Raw genomic sequence first — 18,329 nt, 5'->3', positions numbered from 1 at the left:
TCAGAGTATATAACCCCTGGAAGCTGTAGACACTAGGTGGAGGTTACATCTGAGCCAAAGTCAGTAAGAGAAGGATACCTGGTAAATCTCTAAGTAGCTTGAAATTAACAAACTTCTAAATAACCCATTGGTCCAAGGGGTAGTCACCGGGAAATTAAAATACTTTGAATCAACTAGAAATTAAAACACGACATATCAAAATTTGCTGGCTGCAGATAAAGCATACTTATTTTGGGAAATGCTTCAAGTCAATAATCTATGTTTCCACCTTGGGAAACTAAAAAAAGAGTAAATTAAACCCAAAATTTCAGAGATCTAAAAATGTTGAAAAAATTGTTTACAATCAATGAGTATGGTATTCCTACTGACAAGTTTTTTTTTCAATATATGAAGTTTATTGTCAAATTGGTTTCCATAACACCCAGTGCTCATCCCAAAAGGTGCCCTCCTCAATACCCATCACCCACCCACCCCTCCCTCCCACCCCCCATCAACCCTCAGTTTGTTCTCAGTTTTTAAGAGTCTCTTATGCTTTGGCTCTCTCCCACTCTAACCTCTTTTTTTTTTTTCCTTCCCCTTCCCCATGGGTTTCTGTTAAGTTTCTCAGGATCCACATAAGAGTGAAAACATATGGTATCTGTCTTTCTCTGTATGGCTTATTTCACTTAGCATAACACTCTCCAGTTCCATCCATGTTGCTACAAAAGACCAGATTTCATTCTTTCTCATTGCCACGTACTATTCCATTGTGTATATAAACCACAATTTCTTTATCCATTCATCAGTTGATGGACATTTAGGCTCTTTCCATAGTTTGGCTATTGTTGAGAGTACTGCTATAAACATTGGGGTACAAGTGCCCCTATGCATCAGTACTCCTGTATCCCTTGGGTAAATTCCTAGCAGTGCTATTGCTGGGTCATAGGGTAGGTCTATTTTTAATTTTTTGAGGAACCTCCACACTGTTTTCCAGAGTGGCTGCACCAGTTTGCATTCCCACCAACAGTGCAAGAGGGTTCCTGTTTCTCCACATCCTCTCCAGCATCTATAGTCTCCTGATTTGTTCATTTTGGCCACTCTGGCGTGAGGTGATATCTGAGTGTGGTTTTGATTTGTATTTCCCTGATGAGGAGTGACATTGAGCATCTTTTCATGTGCCTGTTGGCCATCTGGATGTCTTCTCTAGAGAAGTGTCTATTCATGTTTTCTTCCCATTTCTTCACTGGGTTATTTGGTTTTCGGGTGTGGAGTTTGGTGAGCTCTTTATAGATTTTGGACACTAGCCCTTTGTCCGATATGTCATTTGCAAATATCTTTTCCCATTCCGTTGGTTGCCTTTTAGTCTTGTTGGTTGTTTCCTTTGCTGTGCAGAAGCTTTTTATCTTCATGCGGTCCCAGTAGTTCATTTTTGCTTTTAATTCCCTTGCCTTTGGGGATGTGTCAAGTAAGAAATTGCTATGGTTGAGGTCAGAGAGGTCTTTTCCTGCTTTCTCCTCTAGGGTTTTGATGGTTTCCTGTCTCACATTCAGGTCCTTTATCCATTTTGAGTTTATTTTTGTGAATGGTGTGAGAAAGTGGTCTAGTTTCAATCTTCTGCATGTTGCTGTCTATTGACAACAGTTCTAATGTCAATGAAGATACTCACAAGGCCTGTGGTTCACTACAGGGAAATTTATCCAGCCAGAGAAAAACTGGTTTCCTTTAAAATTTTTATGGGAATGTATGTAAATATTTAAATAATATCTTTCAAAAGCCCATGTAAGTTACAAAAGGTAAGGAAAATCATCATGAAATGCTTAATTCTTAGCATAACCTTTTGCTACTACCAGAACTGGACATCTAGTTTTGAGTAAGTACGTGACACATTGGAGATCTGAGTTTCTAATTCTGCCATTAACTGATTTTGAGGGGCACCTGGGTGGCTCAGTTGGTTAAGCGTTCAACTTTGGCTCTGGTCATGATCTCGCAGTTTGTGGGTTTGGGTCCTGCGTCGGGCTCTGGGCTGATGGCCGGGAGCCTGTTTTGAATTCTGTGTCTCACTCTCTCTCTGCCCCTATCCCACTTGCACTGTCTCTTTCTCTCTCAAAACTAACATTAAAAACAAACAAAAAACAAAAAAAGAAACTGATTTTGGCAAGTCATTGAACCTTTGTAGGTCTCAATTTCTCCTAATTTCAAAATAAGCCAGTTTTATTAGATGATATCTGAGATCCTAATTATTAAAGAAACCATAAATATGGCCAGTCTCACTGCTTAATTCCTATGGAAGATGGAGAATTTGCTCCATGATGTCATTTCTATTCGGTGGGAAAGAAGGTGGGGTGGAACAGTGAAGAGTCTAGATATGAGTACAAGTTCTCTTTGACAGTTCTCAATACCTATCAAGACTTGAGTACATTATTATCTCAGTACTTTAAGAAGATGTTGAGATAGAACAAATATTTCCTTTCTTCTTTTTTTTAATAACAGGGAAAATCTAATTCCTAGTGACAATGATATAACAAAACAGAACAGCAAAGTCAGACTCAGGAACGTAATCTTCCCATAAGAATTAATCAGATTTGCTACAAATCATCCTTTTGTCCTCCTTCCCACACACTTTCTAAATTAGATGAATTTGGTATGATAAAAAATTAGAAAACAGTATAAAAAGTAACGAAGAACAAACAAGGTGTGCTAGCTTTAACCGAACATTATCTGCAGCTAAGTATCTCTCACCTTTGTACCACAGCTCAGTCCCTGGCTGGCTCCCTTGGTGAGCTCATCCAGGTCCATGACTTTGTATCTTCACCAGTGACTCTTAAACTTCCATTTCAAGTTCGGTCCTTTCTCTTATTATCCAAACTCAGACACCAACTGTCACTTGGCACTTGGACCTGGATGTCTAAGGACACCTCAAATCTAACACATCCAAAACTGAACTACTGATTGTACACCCGAAACCTGCTCTATCCTCAGCCTTCTCCATCTCGGTTGATGGCAATTCTGTCCTTTTGTAGCTTGGGGAAAAAAACAGAGAGTCAATCTTGACTTTTCTCTTTCTCTTAGTCCCACATCAGGAGAGCTTATTGGCTGTATCTTCAAAATATATCCCAAATCCAACAGCTTTCTTCAGTTCTTCACTCTTGTCAGAGTAATTATCTTCTTACCATGGGGTACTGCAGCAGCTAATGTAACTGGTGTCCCTGATTCTCCCTTTGCTCTTCATTGTTTGTTTTTTGTTTTTTTACTTATTGAGAGAGAGAGCGAGTGCATGAGCGGGGGAGAGGCAGAGGGAGGGAATCCCAAGCAGGCTCTGAACTGCCAGCATGGAGCCTGATGTGGGGCTTAAACTCACAAACCCTGGTATCATGACCTGAGCTGAAATAAAGAGTTGGATGCTTAACCGACGGAGCCACCCAGGTACCCTATGATCTCTTTTTGGTAAGTAGTGATACTTACAAAACGTAAGCTATCATTTCATTTTTCTGCTCAAATCCGTGAAGGCTTCCAAGTTCAATCAGGGTAAGAGCCAAAGTCCTCATATCATAGCTTGTACAGCCCTTCACAATCTACCCTACCTATTCCCCTTCACTTCTCTCATTCTTGATCACTCTGGCCTAGCTAACAACACTGTCCTCTTTGCATACAGGTGTGTTTTCACATAGGAGCCTTTATACTGCCTGTACCTTCTGTCTGGAATGTTCTTCCATATATTCCACTTCCTTCCATACAGTCCTCTCCCTTACCTCCTTCAAGTCTGTTCAAATGTCACCTTCTGAATGAGGCTTGCCCTGACTATCTTATTTAAAATTGGAAGAGTGATGGGGTGCCTGGGTGGCTCAGTCAGTTAAGTGTCCAACTCTTGGTTTCGGCTCAGGTCATGATCTCATGGTTCGTGGGTTCAAGCTCCGCATAAGGCTCTGTGCTCACAGTTGTGAAGCCTGCTTGGGATTCTGTCTCCCTCTCTCTTTGCCCCTCCCACTGGTCATCACTTTCTATTTCTCTCTCTCAAAGTAAATAAATAAACATTAAAAAAAATTGGAGGAGTGATGTCACCATCATGGCAGCAAAAGACATTGTGTCTTTCTGTCCCTTCCCCGCTTTTAATGTTTTATTATTTATTTTTGAGAGAGAGACAGAGTGTGAGTGGGGAAGGGGCAGAGAGAGGGGATACACAGAATCCAGAACAGCTCTAGGCTCTGAGCTGTCAGCACAGAGCCGATGCGGGGCTTGAACCCACAAGCTGTGAGATCATGACCTGAGCCAAGGTCAGAAGCTCAACTGACTGAGCCACCCGGGTGCCCCTTTTGGTCCCTGCATTTAAGCTATGGATTAGATATCCATCCACAAACGGAAGTGCCTTTGTGGAAAATGTGGGATTCAGCACCATATGCCAGGGGACCTGGGAGTTGTCTCAACCACCTGTATATCTGGTAGTAGATGGACAAACTTTAGTATGGGCTACAGAACCAGTACATTTGTCCCAACCACTCTTGCCATGTGGGGAAAAAAATCTGTAGAGTACCGACCTAGGAAGATACCATGGACAAGAGAGATATTGCAAAAGTCCAGTCTTTCCGGGGACATATTCCATTATGCCATTGAAACAAAAAACAAACAAACAAAAAAGTTTGGTCACAGTGGAAACCTTAAGAGGAATTTTCCCAGTGCCACTCCCTCTTCTGGAACTACCCTGCCAAGGCAACACTCCATGGGAATAAATTATCCAGCAGTGGTGACCTCACCCACAAGAGAAAAGGAGAGCAGTCAGTGAGTACCTGGCTATGTGAGTTGTGCAGGACATGGCACGGGAAACCCGTTTCTCTCTAGCGCACCCAGAGTACTGAGGCAGGACTTCCAAAACTGGAGGTGGGAGCAGAGCAGGAAAGGGACAGATAAGAATATCAAAGGGCATTAAAGGTACACAGTTCCTGCTGACTGTGCTCAGGACTTCAGCAGGAAGTCTGCCCATGAGCCTCTGGGAATACTTTACTTGAGGATCCCCATACCATAGGCACTCTAATGCCCTGAGTGCTAAACCCCCATCTCCCCTCACACTGCAGCTGGCTCCTGGTGCTCACTCCCAAGTGCAGTGGTGAGAGCAAGTTCAGTAAATGGACTGTTATCAGAAAAACAGTAGGACCTGTGGGTAAGGGAGAAACCACAAACTTGAGCACTATTTTCTGGAAAATCTAAAAGGTGGAGAAAACCCAAAAATAACAGCACTAACAAATATAACAGTTGGTGCTGTTATATTACCCCATCTGAAGACAACTAGTAAAGATTTAAAAATGTGTCTGTTACTTCAAATGCAAAAGTGGAAATGCAAAACTACAAGGAACATGAAAAATCAAAACAATGTGATCACAAATAGTAATTCTCCAACAACCAAAGGACAGAATTTTGCAAACTAGCTGATAAAAGATTCAAAGTAGTTCTTTTGAACAAATTCAATGATCTATAAGAAAATTCAGAAGGGCTGTTCAATGAAATTAGGAAATAACACACAAACAAAATGAAATATTTAACAAAGAAAAGAAATAATTTAGGAAAGAACCAAACTGAAATTCTGGAACTTAAGATTTCAATGGCTGAAATTAAATAATAATAACAATAAAAAGCAATAGACAGCATGTGTGGCAGAGTGAAGCAAACAGAAGATCAAATAAGTGATCTAGAAATTTTGAATTAACCCATTAGAGCAGAACAAAGGAAAAAGAGTCAAAAAGAGTGATGAAAGCCTATCAGGTCTATGGTTTTCCATCAAAGAACAAATATAATAATTAGAGTTTCAGAGAAGAGAGGGAGAAGAGGGCAGAAAGTTTATTCAAAGAAATAATAGGTGAGAACTTCCCAAACTTGGGGAGAAGCTTGGACATCTATATTCATAAAGCTAATAGATAACCCTATTAACTCAATGCAAAAGACCTTCTCCAACACATCGTATAATGAAAGTGTCAAAACTCAAAGATAAAAACAGAATCCTAAAAGTACCCAGGGAAAAAAAGATTGTAACCTACAAAAGAATTCCATGAGGCTATATTAGTGATTTCTCAGCAGAAACTGTATAGGCCAGGAGTGAGATGACATATTCGAAGTACTGAAAGAAAAAACTGCTAGCCAAGAATACTCTTATCTGGCAAAGTTATCCTTCAGATGCAAAGCAGAAATAAAGACTTTCCTGGACTAACAATTCACTGGAGAATTCTGAGGGAGTTCATTACCTCTAGACTTGCTTTGCAAGAAATGCTGAAAAGAATTCTAGCTGAAATGAAAAGACACTAATAATGACACAAAAACATATGAAAGTATACAACACACTGAGTAAAGGTAAATACACAGTTAGACATAGAAAATTCTAATTCTGTAATGGGATGGTCTGTTAACCACCTAACTGTAATACAAAGGTTAAAGAAGAAGAGTATGAAAAATAATTATAGCTACAATAATTTGTCAATGAATATGAAATATAAAAAGAGTTAAATAATGACATCAAGCATATAAAAAAAGGGGGGAAAATTAAAAAGGTAAAGCTTTTACATGCAACCAAAGTTAAGTTGCTATCAGCTTAAAATGGGCTGCTTTATCTGTAAGATGTTTTACGTAAGCTTCATGGTATCAAGAAGCAAGAACAGATTCACAAAAATTAAAGGGGAAACAGACTGATACCATGGAAAATCACGAGTCTTAAAGGTAGGCAGAAACAGAGGAAAAGAGAATCAGTGGAAATACAAAACACCCACAAAGCCATTAAGAAGATGGCATTAGTAAGTCTTTACATATCAAGAATAACTCTGAATGTTAACAAATTGAATTCACCAATCAAAAGGCACACAGGAACTAGATATAGAAATGAAAGGAATTAAAAGCAAAAATGAACTACTGGGACCTCATGAAGATAAAAAGCTTCTGTACAGCAAAGGAAACAATCAACAAAACTAAGAGGCAACCAACGGAATGGGAAAAGATATTTGCAAATGACATATCAGACAAAGGGCTAGTATCTGAAATCTATAAAGAGCTCACCAAACTCCACACCCGAAAAACAAATAACCCAGTGAAGAAATGGGCAGAAAACATGAATAAACACTTCTCTAAAGAAGACATCCAGATGGCCAACAGGCACATGAAAGGATGCTCAAAGTCGCTCCTCATCAGGGAAATACAAATCAAAACCGTACTCAGATACCACCTCACACCAGTCAGAGTGGCTAAAATGAACAAAACAGGAGACCATAGATGCTGGAGAGGATGTGGAGAAATGGGAACCCTCTTGCACTGTTGGTGGGAATGCAAACTGGTGCAGCCACTCTGGAAAACAGTGTGGAGGTTCCTCAAAAAATTAAAAATAGACCTACCCTATGACCCAGCAATAGCACTGCTAGGAATTTACCCAAGGGATACAGGAGTACTGAGGCATAGGGGCACTTGTACCCCAATGTTTATAGCAGCACTCTCAACAATAGCCAAGTTATGGAAAGAGCCTATATGTCCATCAACTGATGAATGGATAAAGAAATTGTGGTTTATATACACGATGGAATAGTACGTGGCAATGAGAAAGAATGAAATCTGGTCTTTTGTAGCAACATGGATGGAACTGGAGAGTGTTATGCTAAGTGAAATAAGCCATACAGAGAAGGACAGATACCATATGTTTTCACTCTTATGTGGATCCTGAGATACTTAACAGAAGACCATGGGGGAGGGGAAGGAAAAAAAATGGCTAGAGAGGGAGGAAGCCAAAACATAAGAGACTCCTAAAAACTGAGAACAAACTGAGGGTTTATGGGGAGTGGGAGGGAGGGGTGGGTGGGTGATGGGTATTGAGGAGGGCACCTTTTGGGATGAGCACTGGGTGTTGTATGGAAACCAATTTGACAATAAATTTCATAAAAAAAAAAAAAGAAAGAAATGAAATCCAACTCTATACTGCGTACAGAAGGCTCACTTCAGTTTTAAGAACACAAACTGGCTCAAAGTGAAGGGCTGGAAAAAGCCATTTAGTCCAAGTGGAAACCAAAAGAGTGCAGGGGTAGCTATGCTTTTACCAGACTAAACAGACTTTAAAAGCCAAAAATGGTCACAAGTGACAAAGAAGGTCATTAGATAATGATAAAGGGGCCAATGCTTCAAGAGGATATAACAACTATATATTCATATGTACCCAACATCTGAGCATCTAAATACATTAACAAATATTGACAGATTTGAAGGGAGAAAACAGACAACACAAAAATAAAGCAGAGGACCTCAATACCATACTTTCTTCAATGGATAGATCATCCAGACAGAACAACCACAAGGAAATGTTGGACTTGACCCATATATTAGACCAAATAGGCCTAACAGACATTTATAGAACATTCCATCTGATAGCAGCAAATACATGTTTTTCTCAAGTGCACATAAAACATTCTCCGATGCAGACCATATGAGAATACACAGAAAAAGTCTCATGGCAAATTTAAGAAGATGGAAATAATAACAAGTATATTTTCAGACCATAATGGTATGAAACTAGAAATCAACAAAAGGAAAGCTGGAAAATCTACAAATGTGTGGAAATTAAACAACATATCTCTGAACAACCAAGGGGTCAAAAAAGAAATCAAAAGGGAAACCTAAAAAAAAGATAAACAAAGGAAAATGAAAACACAACATACCAAAACTTATGGGATGCTGCAGAAGTAGTTTTAAGAGGGAACTTTATAGTAGTAAATGTATATGTTAAGAAAACAACTCAAATAAACAGCCTAACTTTACACCTCAAGGAAACCCAAAGTCAGCAGAAGGAAAGAAATAAAAATCAGAGCAGAAATAGAGAGCATAAAAACAATAATGAAAAAAAAAACAGTGAAACTAAGAGCTGTTTTCAAAAAGATAAAACAAAATTGGCAAACATCTAGCTACACAAACCATGAAAAAATAAGAGAATACTCAAAGTCAGAAATGAAAGAGGAGACATTACAATTGATACTACAGAAATACACAGGATCATAAAACACTAGTATGAACAATTATATGCCAATAAATCGGATAAGCTAGAAGAAATGCATAAATGCTGAGAAACAACCTTCCAAGACTGAAACAGGAAGAAATAGAAAATCTGAATAGACCAGTGAGTAAGAAGATTGAATCAGAAATCAACAATCTCCCAACATAGAAAACCTCAGGATAAGCTGGTTTCACTAATGAATTCTATCAAATATTTAAAGAAGAATTAATGCCAATCTTTCTCAAATTCTTCCAAAAAACTGAAGGGACACAACATTTCAAAACTCAGCATTTTACAAACCCAGCATTACCCTGATACCAAAGCCAGACAAGAACAAAAAAGAAACTACAGACCAATACCCCTGATGAATATAGATGCAAAAATTCTTAAAAAAATATTAGCAAATGGAATCTAAAACACATTGAAAGTATTATATATACACCATGACCAAGCAGGATTTACCCTTGGGATGAAAGGATGGTTCAACATATGCAAATCAGTAAATGTGATATACCATATTAACAAAAGATAAAAAGATAAAAATAAAAGATAAAACATAAAAATCAAAAGCATGTGACAAAATACAACATATTTTAATGACAAAAACCCCCAGTAGACTGGGTACAGCTAGGATACAACTCTACATAATAAAGGCCATACATAGGGTATGTATGGGTGGCTCTCTCGGTTAAGTGTATGACTCCTGATTTTGATTCAGGTCACACTCTCACAGTTTGTGAGATTGAGCCCTATGTTGGGCTCTGCACTGACAGCATGGAGCCTTCTTGGAATTCTCTCTCTCTCTGCCCCTCCCCTGCTCTCTCTCTTAAAATAAATAAACACAAAAAGATATCTTAGTTAAAAAAAAAAAAAAAGGCCATATGGGAAAAATCCACAGCTAACATCATACTCAATGACAAAAAACTGAGGATCAGGATGCCCTGATCGTCTAGGATCAGGGTGCCTACTCTTACCACACTTACTCAACATGATACTGAAAGGCCTAGTTAGATCAATTAGGCAAGATAAAGAAATAAAAAGCACCTGAATCAGAAAGGAATAAGTAAAACTGTCGTATTTGCAGATGATATGGTCTTTTATATATATATATATATATATATATATATATATATATATATATATATACACACACACACACATATATATATAAAAGCCTAAATGTCCATCAACTGATGAATAGATAAAGAAATTGTGGTTTATATACACAATGGAGTACTACTACGTGGCAATGAGAAAGAATGAAATATGGCCCTTTGTAGCAACATGGATGGAACTGGAGAGTGTGATGCTAAGTGAAATAAGCCATACAGAGAAAGACAGATACCATATGGTTTCACTCTTATGTGGATCCTGAGAAACTTAATAGAAACCCATGGGGGAGGGGAAGAAAAAAAAAAAGAGGTTAGAGTGGAAGAGAGCCAAAGCATAAGAGACTCTTAAAAACTGAGAACAAACTGAGGGTTGATGGGGGGTGGGAGGGAGGGGTGGGTGGGTGATGGGTATTGAGGAGGGCACCTTTTGGGATGAGTACTGGGTGTTGTATGGAAACCAATTTGACAATAAACTCATATATTGGAAAAAAAAATCCTAAAGACTCAACCAAAAAACTGTTGGAATTAATCAACCAATTTGGTATAGTTGCAGGATATAAAATCAACATATAGAAATCAGTTGTGTTGGTATACACTAACAGTGAAACAACTGAAAAAGAAATAAAGAAAACTATCCTGGTTCACAGTGGCATAAAAAAAAATACCTGGGAATAAATTTAACCAAGAAGGTGAAAGATTTGTACAGCTGTACCCTCATTTTATTGTGCTCTACTTTACTGCACTTTGCAGATAATTGCATTTATTTTATTTATCTCTTTTTTTTTCTTTTTAACAAATTGAAGGCCTATAGCAACCCTGCATTGATCAAGTCTACTGGTGCTATTTTTTCCTAGTAGCAGTTGCTCACTTTGTGTCTCTGTGCCACACTTTGGTAATTTCTGCAATATTTCAAACTTTTTATTATTATTATATATTTTTTTTTTAATTTTTTTTCAACGTTTATTTATTTTTGGGACAGAGAGAGACAGAGCATGAACGGGGGAGGGGCAGAGAGAGAGGGAGACACAGAATCGGAAACAGGCTCCAGGCTCTGAGCCATCAGCCCAGAGCCTGACGCGGGGCTCGAACTCACGGACCGCAAGATCATGACCTGGCTGAAGTCAGACGCTTAACTGACTGCGCCACCCAGGCGCCCCTATTTTTTATGGTAATATGTAATTAGTGATTATGACTCACTGAAGACTCAGATAATGGTAAGCATTTTTTAGTAATAAAGTATTCTTAAATTAAGGTATGTACATTGTTTTTTAAGACATAATGCTATTGCATGCTTAACAGGCTACAGTAGGGTGTAAACAGAAATTTTATGTGCTCTGGAAAACTAAAAAAATTCATTTTATTGTGATACTCACTTTATTGTGATACTCACTTTCCTGCGGTGGTTTGGAACCAAACACGTAATATCTCTGAAGTATGCCTGTGTTATGAAAACTATAAAACCTTGATGAAAGAAACTGAAGAAGACACAAACAAATGGAAAGATACCCCATGCTCATGGATTAGAAGAATATACTGATAACTGTCTGTTAAAATATCCACACTACCTAAAGTCATTTATAGAGTCAGTGCAATCCTTGTCAATAGCCCAATGGCATGTTTTACAGAAACAGATAAAACAATCCCAAAATTTGTATGGAAGCATGCAAGACTCAAGAAAGAACAAAGCCTAAGGCATCACACTTCCTGCTTTCAAACTATACTACGAAGCTAAGTGATTAAAACAGTATGGTACAGGCATATAGGCCAATGGAACAGAATAGAGAGCCCAGAAATAAATCCCTGCATATACAGTCAACTAATATTTGACAAGGGAGCCAAGAACACTTCATGGGGAAAGACAGTCTCTTCAACAAATGGTATTAAGAAAACTGGATAACCACATGCAGAAAAATGAAATTGGACTCCTATCTTCCATCACTCACCAGAATTAATTAAAAATGGATTAAAGACTTAAACATAAGACCTAATACAATAAACCTCCAGAAGAAAACACTGATATTGGCCTGGGCCATGATTTTTTTTTAATATGACACCAAAGGCACAGCAACAAAAGCAAAAATCAACAAGTGGGACGATATCAAATTAAAAAATTTCTGCATAGCAAAATAAAAGATCAACAAAACAAAAAGGAAACCTGCAAAATGGGAGAAGATATTTGCAAATTATATGTCAGATAGGAGGTTAATATCTAAAATACATAAAAGAACTCCTATAGTTTAATAACAAAACCCCAAACAATCTGAATAAAAAATGGGCAGAGGAACCAAATAGGTATTTTCCCGAAGGAGACAGGACTACCAGGTATACAAAAAAATGTTCAACAATTCTAATCATCATGGAAATGCAAATCAAAACCACAATGAGATAGCACTTCACAACTGTTAGAATGGCTATCATTAGGAAGAGAAGAGATAACAAGTATTGATGAGATGTGGAGATAAGGGAATCCTGTATACTGTTGGTGGGAATGTAAACTGGTTTAAAACAGTATGGAGGTTCTCAAAAAATTAAAAATAGAACAATCATATGATCTAGCAATCTGACTTCTGGGTATTTATCCAAAGGAAATGAAAACAGGATATTGAAGAGATATATGCACTCCCATTTTTACTGGAGCATTATTCACAATAGCTAAGATATTGAAACAACCCAAGTGTCTACAACAAATGAATAGGTAAAAAAGATATGCGTGCGCGCGCGCGCACACACACACACACACACACACACACACACACACACACACTGTGGAATATTATTCAGTCATAAGAAAAAAGGAAATCCTGCCATTTGCAACAACACTGATGGACCTTGAGGGCATTATGCTAAATGGGATAATTCCGACAGAAAAAGACAAAAACTTTCTGCTATCACTCATATGGCACCTAAAAAAGCCAAACTTGGGGCACCTGAGTAGCTCAGCATCAGACCCTTGGATTAGCCTCAGGTCATGATCTCATGGTTCCAGGAGTTCAAGCCCCACATCAGGCTCTGCACTGTTAGTGCAGAGATTGGGATTCTCTCTCTCCCCACTCTCTCTGCCCCTACCCCGTTTGTGCTCTGTCTCTCAAACTTAAAAAATAAAATAAAATAAAATAAATAAAAATAAAAAAGCCAAACATGTAAAAACAGAGAGTAGAACAATGATTACCAGGGACTGGATGGAGGGGGAAGTAGTGATGTGTTGTTGAAGGGTACAAACGTGCAACTATAAGAAAAAGAGGTTCTGGAGATCTAATGCACAGCATAGTGATCACAGATAAAACTGTATTGTAAATCTCAGTTTCTGAGACACTAGATCTTAACAGTTCTCACCATAAAAATGATAATTATGTGACATGACAGAGAAGTTAGCTGATCCTATGGTGATAATCCTATAGCAATTTATAAATGTATCAAAAAAATTTTTTTATTTCAATGTTTATTTATTTTTTTAGAGAGAGACAGAGCATGAGCAGGGGAGGGACAGAGAGAGGGAGACAGAATCCGAAGCTGGCTCCAGGCTCTGAGCATAGAGCCAATGCGGGGTTCAAACTCACGAGCTGAGACATGAGATCATGATCTGAGCCAAAGTCATGACGCTCAACTGACTGAGCCACCCAGGCGCCCCTAAGTATATCAAATCAACACTTTGTACACCTTAAATTTACACAGTGTTATATGTCCGCTGTATACCTTAAACTTACACAATGTTATACCGCAATTACATCACAATTTTAAAAATAATTCTTACCATAATCAAAATTTGACTATTAGAGTATTAAAAAATCTGTATTCTTAGACACAAAATATGTATTACATATTTTACAACTAATATACAATACAGTCATGAAAGATGAGTAGGCCTAAGTTGCAGTCTTATTATGTAATTTTTAGTAATTATAACTAATTAGACAACTATAGTTAATTAGCAGGTAATTATAAATAACAGATAATTATTAGAAGTTAAACAAAGAAAAACAAATTGTCACACAAACACATTCCTTATTACCCTTATTCTTCTTGATTTCCAGGTTAAAACAAGACCTTCCTATAAGGGGGTTATTTGCGTGTGTGTTATAAAATGGTTATTTAAACCTGGCCTTACGAAAACAATGATTCTTTTCTCTATTTCCTACTGGTTAGTTAATATAGAGATGATAGTGGTAAATAACCAAAAACTTAAGTGAGTTATAGAAAATGTTCTATTCTCAAGGAAATAAGACCCGACCAGGAATTCAGAAGGTGACAAAGAGTTAAATTAAAATTATAGAAATGGTCTACTCTCCTGAACATGAGAAGACTCTTTTCATTGTTCACCAAAGGCTCTTATCATACGCATAAAATTGAAGTGGAGGGGAAATAAGGTTATTTCTTCCCTTAAGAATTCATTCCATGTCTCCTCTCCATTTCTTGAGCTGTTGGGAATCCATACCTTACTGCAAGAAGTAAAAACGGAAACCAAGAGGAAGAAGAAGACAGAGAAGACTGCACAGATTTTGGCTAGCTGCTTTTGAAGCCAAATCTAGCTGACCTAACTGGAGGTTTTGAAGGGTATAGATTATTTTTATTGTGCAATCCAATTTCCTGACAATGGAAAACACATATTGGTTTTCAACTTGTCCTTTGACTAACATGCACATTTAGTTTACCTTCTGAAGAATTTTCAGAAAAACTCTCCTCTTTGCATAAAGTTCATGTGCAGAAATAAGTCCCTGGGAGAGTCTAGTTCGAAAATGTCAAACTAGTGGCCGTTAGCTTGTTTTGTTTGGTCCACACCATCTGTCTTTCTAAAACTGAATTTATTTTCAATGTGTAAAAACTGGAAGATATCATATAAAAATTCCTATTTCTGTTTCTTCTTGGAACATGAGAAGAATGGGCATGCGCTTACATTCCCACATGGCAACCACCGGCTGGAACAGAGTGTGGGTTGATCCCTTTGGACAGACCACGTGCTCTCCAGGTCACCCTCATTCCACATGGCCTGCTTCTCTCATTTACATTGTCTATCTGCCCCCTGTAAGAATCTGTAATTGTAACTCTTGGTCTATGAAAACCCTTTAACGGGGTTAAGCTTGGATGATTAAAAACAACAAAACATTGCTTGAATTAGCAAAGTACCATTAACAAGTTAAAAATAAAATCTGTAGGGCAGTTGTGAACTATTTTTAAACTGTTTCCATTTTCACTTCACTATTTTGCCCTTTAACTCAACATGTCTCTGCATACTGGCCGTGCCCTGTGTGGATGCATTTACACATAAGTGCATCTCTGTGTACAGGTGGCATAACACATATGCCACACACCATAGCTTAATACGATACAAATCACCGTGTAGGCCAATAGAGAACCTAGACCCTCACCTTGGATCCTGTCATTAACTGCATGACAGGGGGCAAACCCCTCTGGAGTTGAGCTCTTTCTTCATTTTGTATAATGAGGGTATTATTAGACTAGATGAATATACAAATCTCTTCTAGCACTGGGATTTTATTATTTGAGAACATCAGCATGTTTATAAAAACTCTGAAAACATCCTTTAGGTAACAACAAAAAATAATTCAAGGGAAACTTATTTAAAGAAATATATTAGAAAAGGGGCGTTTTCGGGGCGCCTGGGTGGCGCAGTCGGTTAAGCGTCCGACTTCAGCCAGGTCACGATCTCACGGTCCGTGAGTTCGAGCCCCGCGTCGGGCTCTGGGAGGATGGCTCGGAGCCTGGAGCCTGTTTCCGATTCTGTGTCTCCCTCTCTCTCTGCCCCTCCCCCGTTCATGCTCTGTCTCTCTCTGTCCCAAAAATAAATAAAAAACGTTGAAAAAAATTTAAAAAAAAAAAGAAAAACTTTTAGAAAAGGGGCGTTTTTCCATGAATACCACAAAAATGAAGTTTTTGCTATTGAAAGCAATATGGTAACTCATCAATTCCTTGTTAATAACATACTTTTAAATTAAAAAAAGCCGAAATTAAGTTTTTTTTGTCTTGTTTTTGTTTTTGACTTCAGAAGTTGCTGGACATGTTGCTAGCAACATATGTTGCTAAGGACAGCATATGATGAAATAGGATTTTTGAAGGGAGAAGTATAAAATCTAAATAATTGATAATAATTTTAGATGCTTTTTTTTTAAAAAGCTCCTTTTGATTTGGTCACATCTCTTCAAAGGAATTAGTGAAAACTCTGGGAAGATGAAATTAGGTTTCACTTATTTACTTCCTTCTAATACTTGCTATTTAGCTGTTTTTGAAGCTTATTTGTTACTTTAGCAGTCTATATATTAAAGATTAATGTATGTATTCTCTCAAATTCAAAATTTATTAAGACCCAACTTTTTTGTCAGATTAATTTTTATGTAAATAACAAGTCTGCAAAGTATGAAAATGATTATAAAGTAAAATTTTAGAGGATACTTGTGGTAGGTAGAACCCTAAAATAGCCTCCCAAATTTCCTGCCCTAATATCTCTGAGATTGTAACTATGAGGAGATACCACACCCGTGGTTAATTACCTTACATGATAAAAAGGGATTTTGCAAATGTAACTGAGGACATTAGTTCACTCATTTCATGAAAAAGGAGACTATCCAGGTGGTCCCAATGACATGATTAAGGCAGAATTTTCTCTACTGGTGGCAGAAGAGAAAGCCAAAATGATCCAAAGCATAAGGGAGATATGACACATTACTCCTGGCCTAAAGATGGTGACAAGCAATGTGGGTGCCCTGGGGAAATGAGAGAGGTTCCTGGCCAAGGGCCAGCAACGAAATGGGGACTTCAGTACTACAAGCATAAGGAAATGAATTTTGCCGACAACTTGAGTGAATTTAGAAGTGGATTTTCCCTGAGTCTCCAGTCAAGGACTGAGCCCTGCTGACATCTTAATTACAGCCTTATGATACTCTGAGCAAAGAACACACTGGACTTACAACTGATAAACTATGTGCTAATAAGTGGGGGTTGTTTAAAGCCATCACGTTTGTGGTAGCTTATTAGGTAGCAATAGAAAACTAACACAACACTGAGGAATTACTTATTATTTAAAAAGGAAAAAAAATCAACTAAATTTCTGACTACTACATTTTTCAGAGTACTTAGGTTCAAAGTGGAATTGTTAAATTGTTTTATGTTGAGAAACACAATGTGTGTTTAAGAGTAGAAGTGATAATTCTTAGGAAATAGGGCAAACTGAAACCCGCAACAAATATGAAACACTCGAACCGGATTTTAATTATAGCAAAACGAAATTATACATAAAACATCTAGATATTTCAATTTCAAACTCAAGAGAAACATTTATAGAAAAACTTACCCTATTTTGAAAAAATGATGCATGAAAATGTGATGTTGTAGCAGATATTGATACTAAAGTAATAGTTTCTTCAGAACTAGGATTATGTAAGTAAACTTTTTCCATTTTTGGCATTCCAACTGGCCTGTAAAAGCAAAACAAAAACAAAAACAAAAGCAAAAACAAAAAACAAAACCACTGTCACAAATACTTCAAAGATTATTTCTAGTTGTTGAATTAGTTTCTAGCTGCTAAAAAAATTTAAACATCAAAATTATTGGACAAGTACATATCCAAACATATAAAACTATTTAATTGGTTTATATTTAAAATTACACATAGAAATGCATTTAGTCATTCAACAAATATATACTGAGTGCCCATTTTATGTCTCACACTGAGCCAGGGGCTAGGATACAATGAAGTAAATCTCTGTCCAGATAAAGCTTACAGTCTAGTGAGGAAGCAGGCAGGGAATAAAATGGTCAGATCTTTTCATTTCCTTCTGTAATACCACCCTGCTTTCCTACTAATTCTGAATCATTCCCCTTCTCCCCAAATTCCACTGATACATGCTCTTCAATTTAGGAGAAACTGAGTGGCAAAGTTATGTGAGCAGATCGGCCTTATGAATTAGGGGCTATTACTGTCCTCATTTTATAGACGAGGATACTGAGGCACAGAAAAGTTACTTGTCCAAAGTCATACTTGGAATCTAAATTTGAATCCAGGCCATCTGGCTTTAGTCCATGTTCTAACTCATTATACTAAACTGCCTCCTCTTAAGGAGGACACACACTCAGTGATCTGACATCCATAGATCCATTTTAATGTTCTCCTTGGTATCCACATTAGAGTTTCCTCTTAAAAGTGGCATCTCCTTAGTTATGCAGTCCATTAAGTACTTACACAGCTAATCTCAGCTGTACAGGCAGGCCTCCTAACTCCTACAGCA

At 37.6% G+C, this 18,329-nt stretch overlaps 1 protein-coding gene across 1 annotated transcript in view; it reads right to left on the bottom strand.

Annotated features, from left to right (window-relative positions):
* The window catches only part of TMEM131 (transmembrane protein 131), a 237,800-nt gene that overhangs the window by 84,233 nt on the left and 135,238 nt on the right, over positions 1–18,329 (bottom strand). The window contains 1 exon segment of the mRNA XM_043603229.1: positions 17,396–17,519. Within this exon segment, the coding sequence (XP_043459164.1) occupies positions 17,396–17,519 (124 nt within the window).

The sequence above is a fragment of the Prionailurus bengalensis genome, chromosome A3 (genome assembly GCF_016509475.1).
Source record: "Prionailurus bengalensis isolate Pbe53 chromosome A3, Fcat_Pben_1.1_paternal_pri, whole genome shotgun sequence".
Lineage (NCBI taxonomy): Eukaryota > Metazoa > Chordata > Mammalia > Carnivora > Felidae > Prionailurus > Prionailurus bengalensis.
Note: the sequence above shows the minus strand (reverse complement) of the source record. Positions and strands in the feature narration are given on the sequence as shown.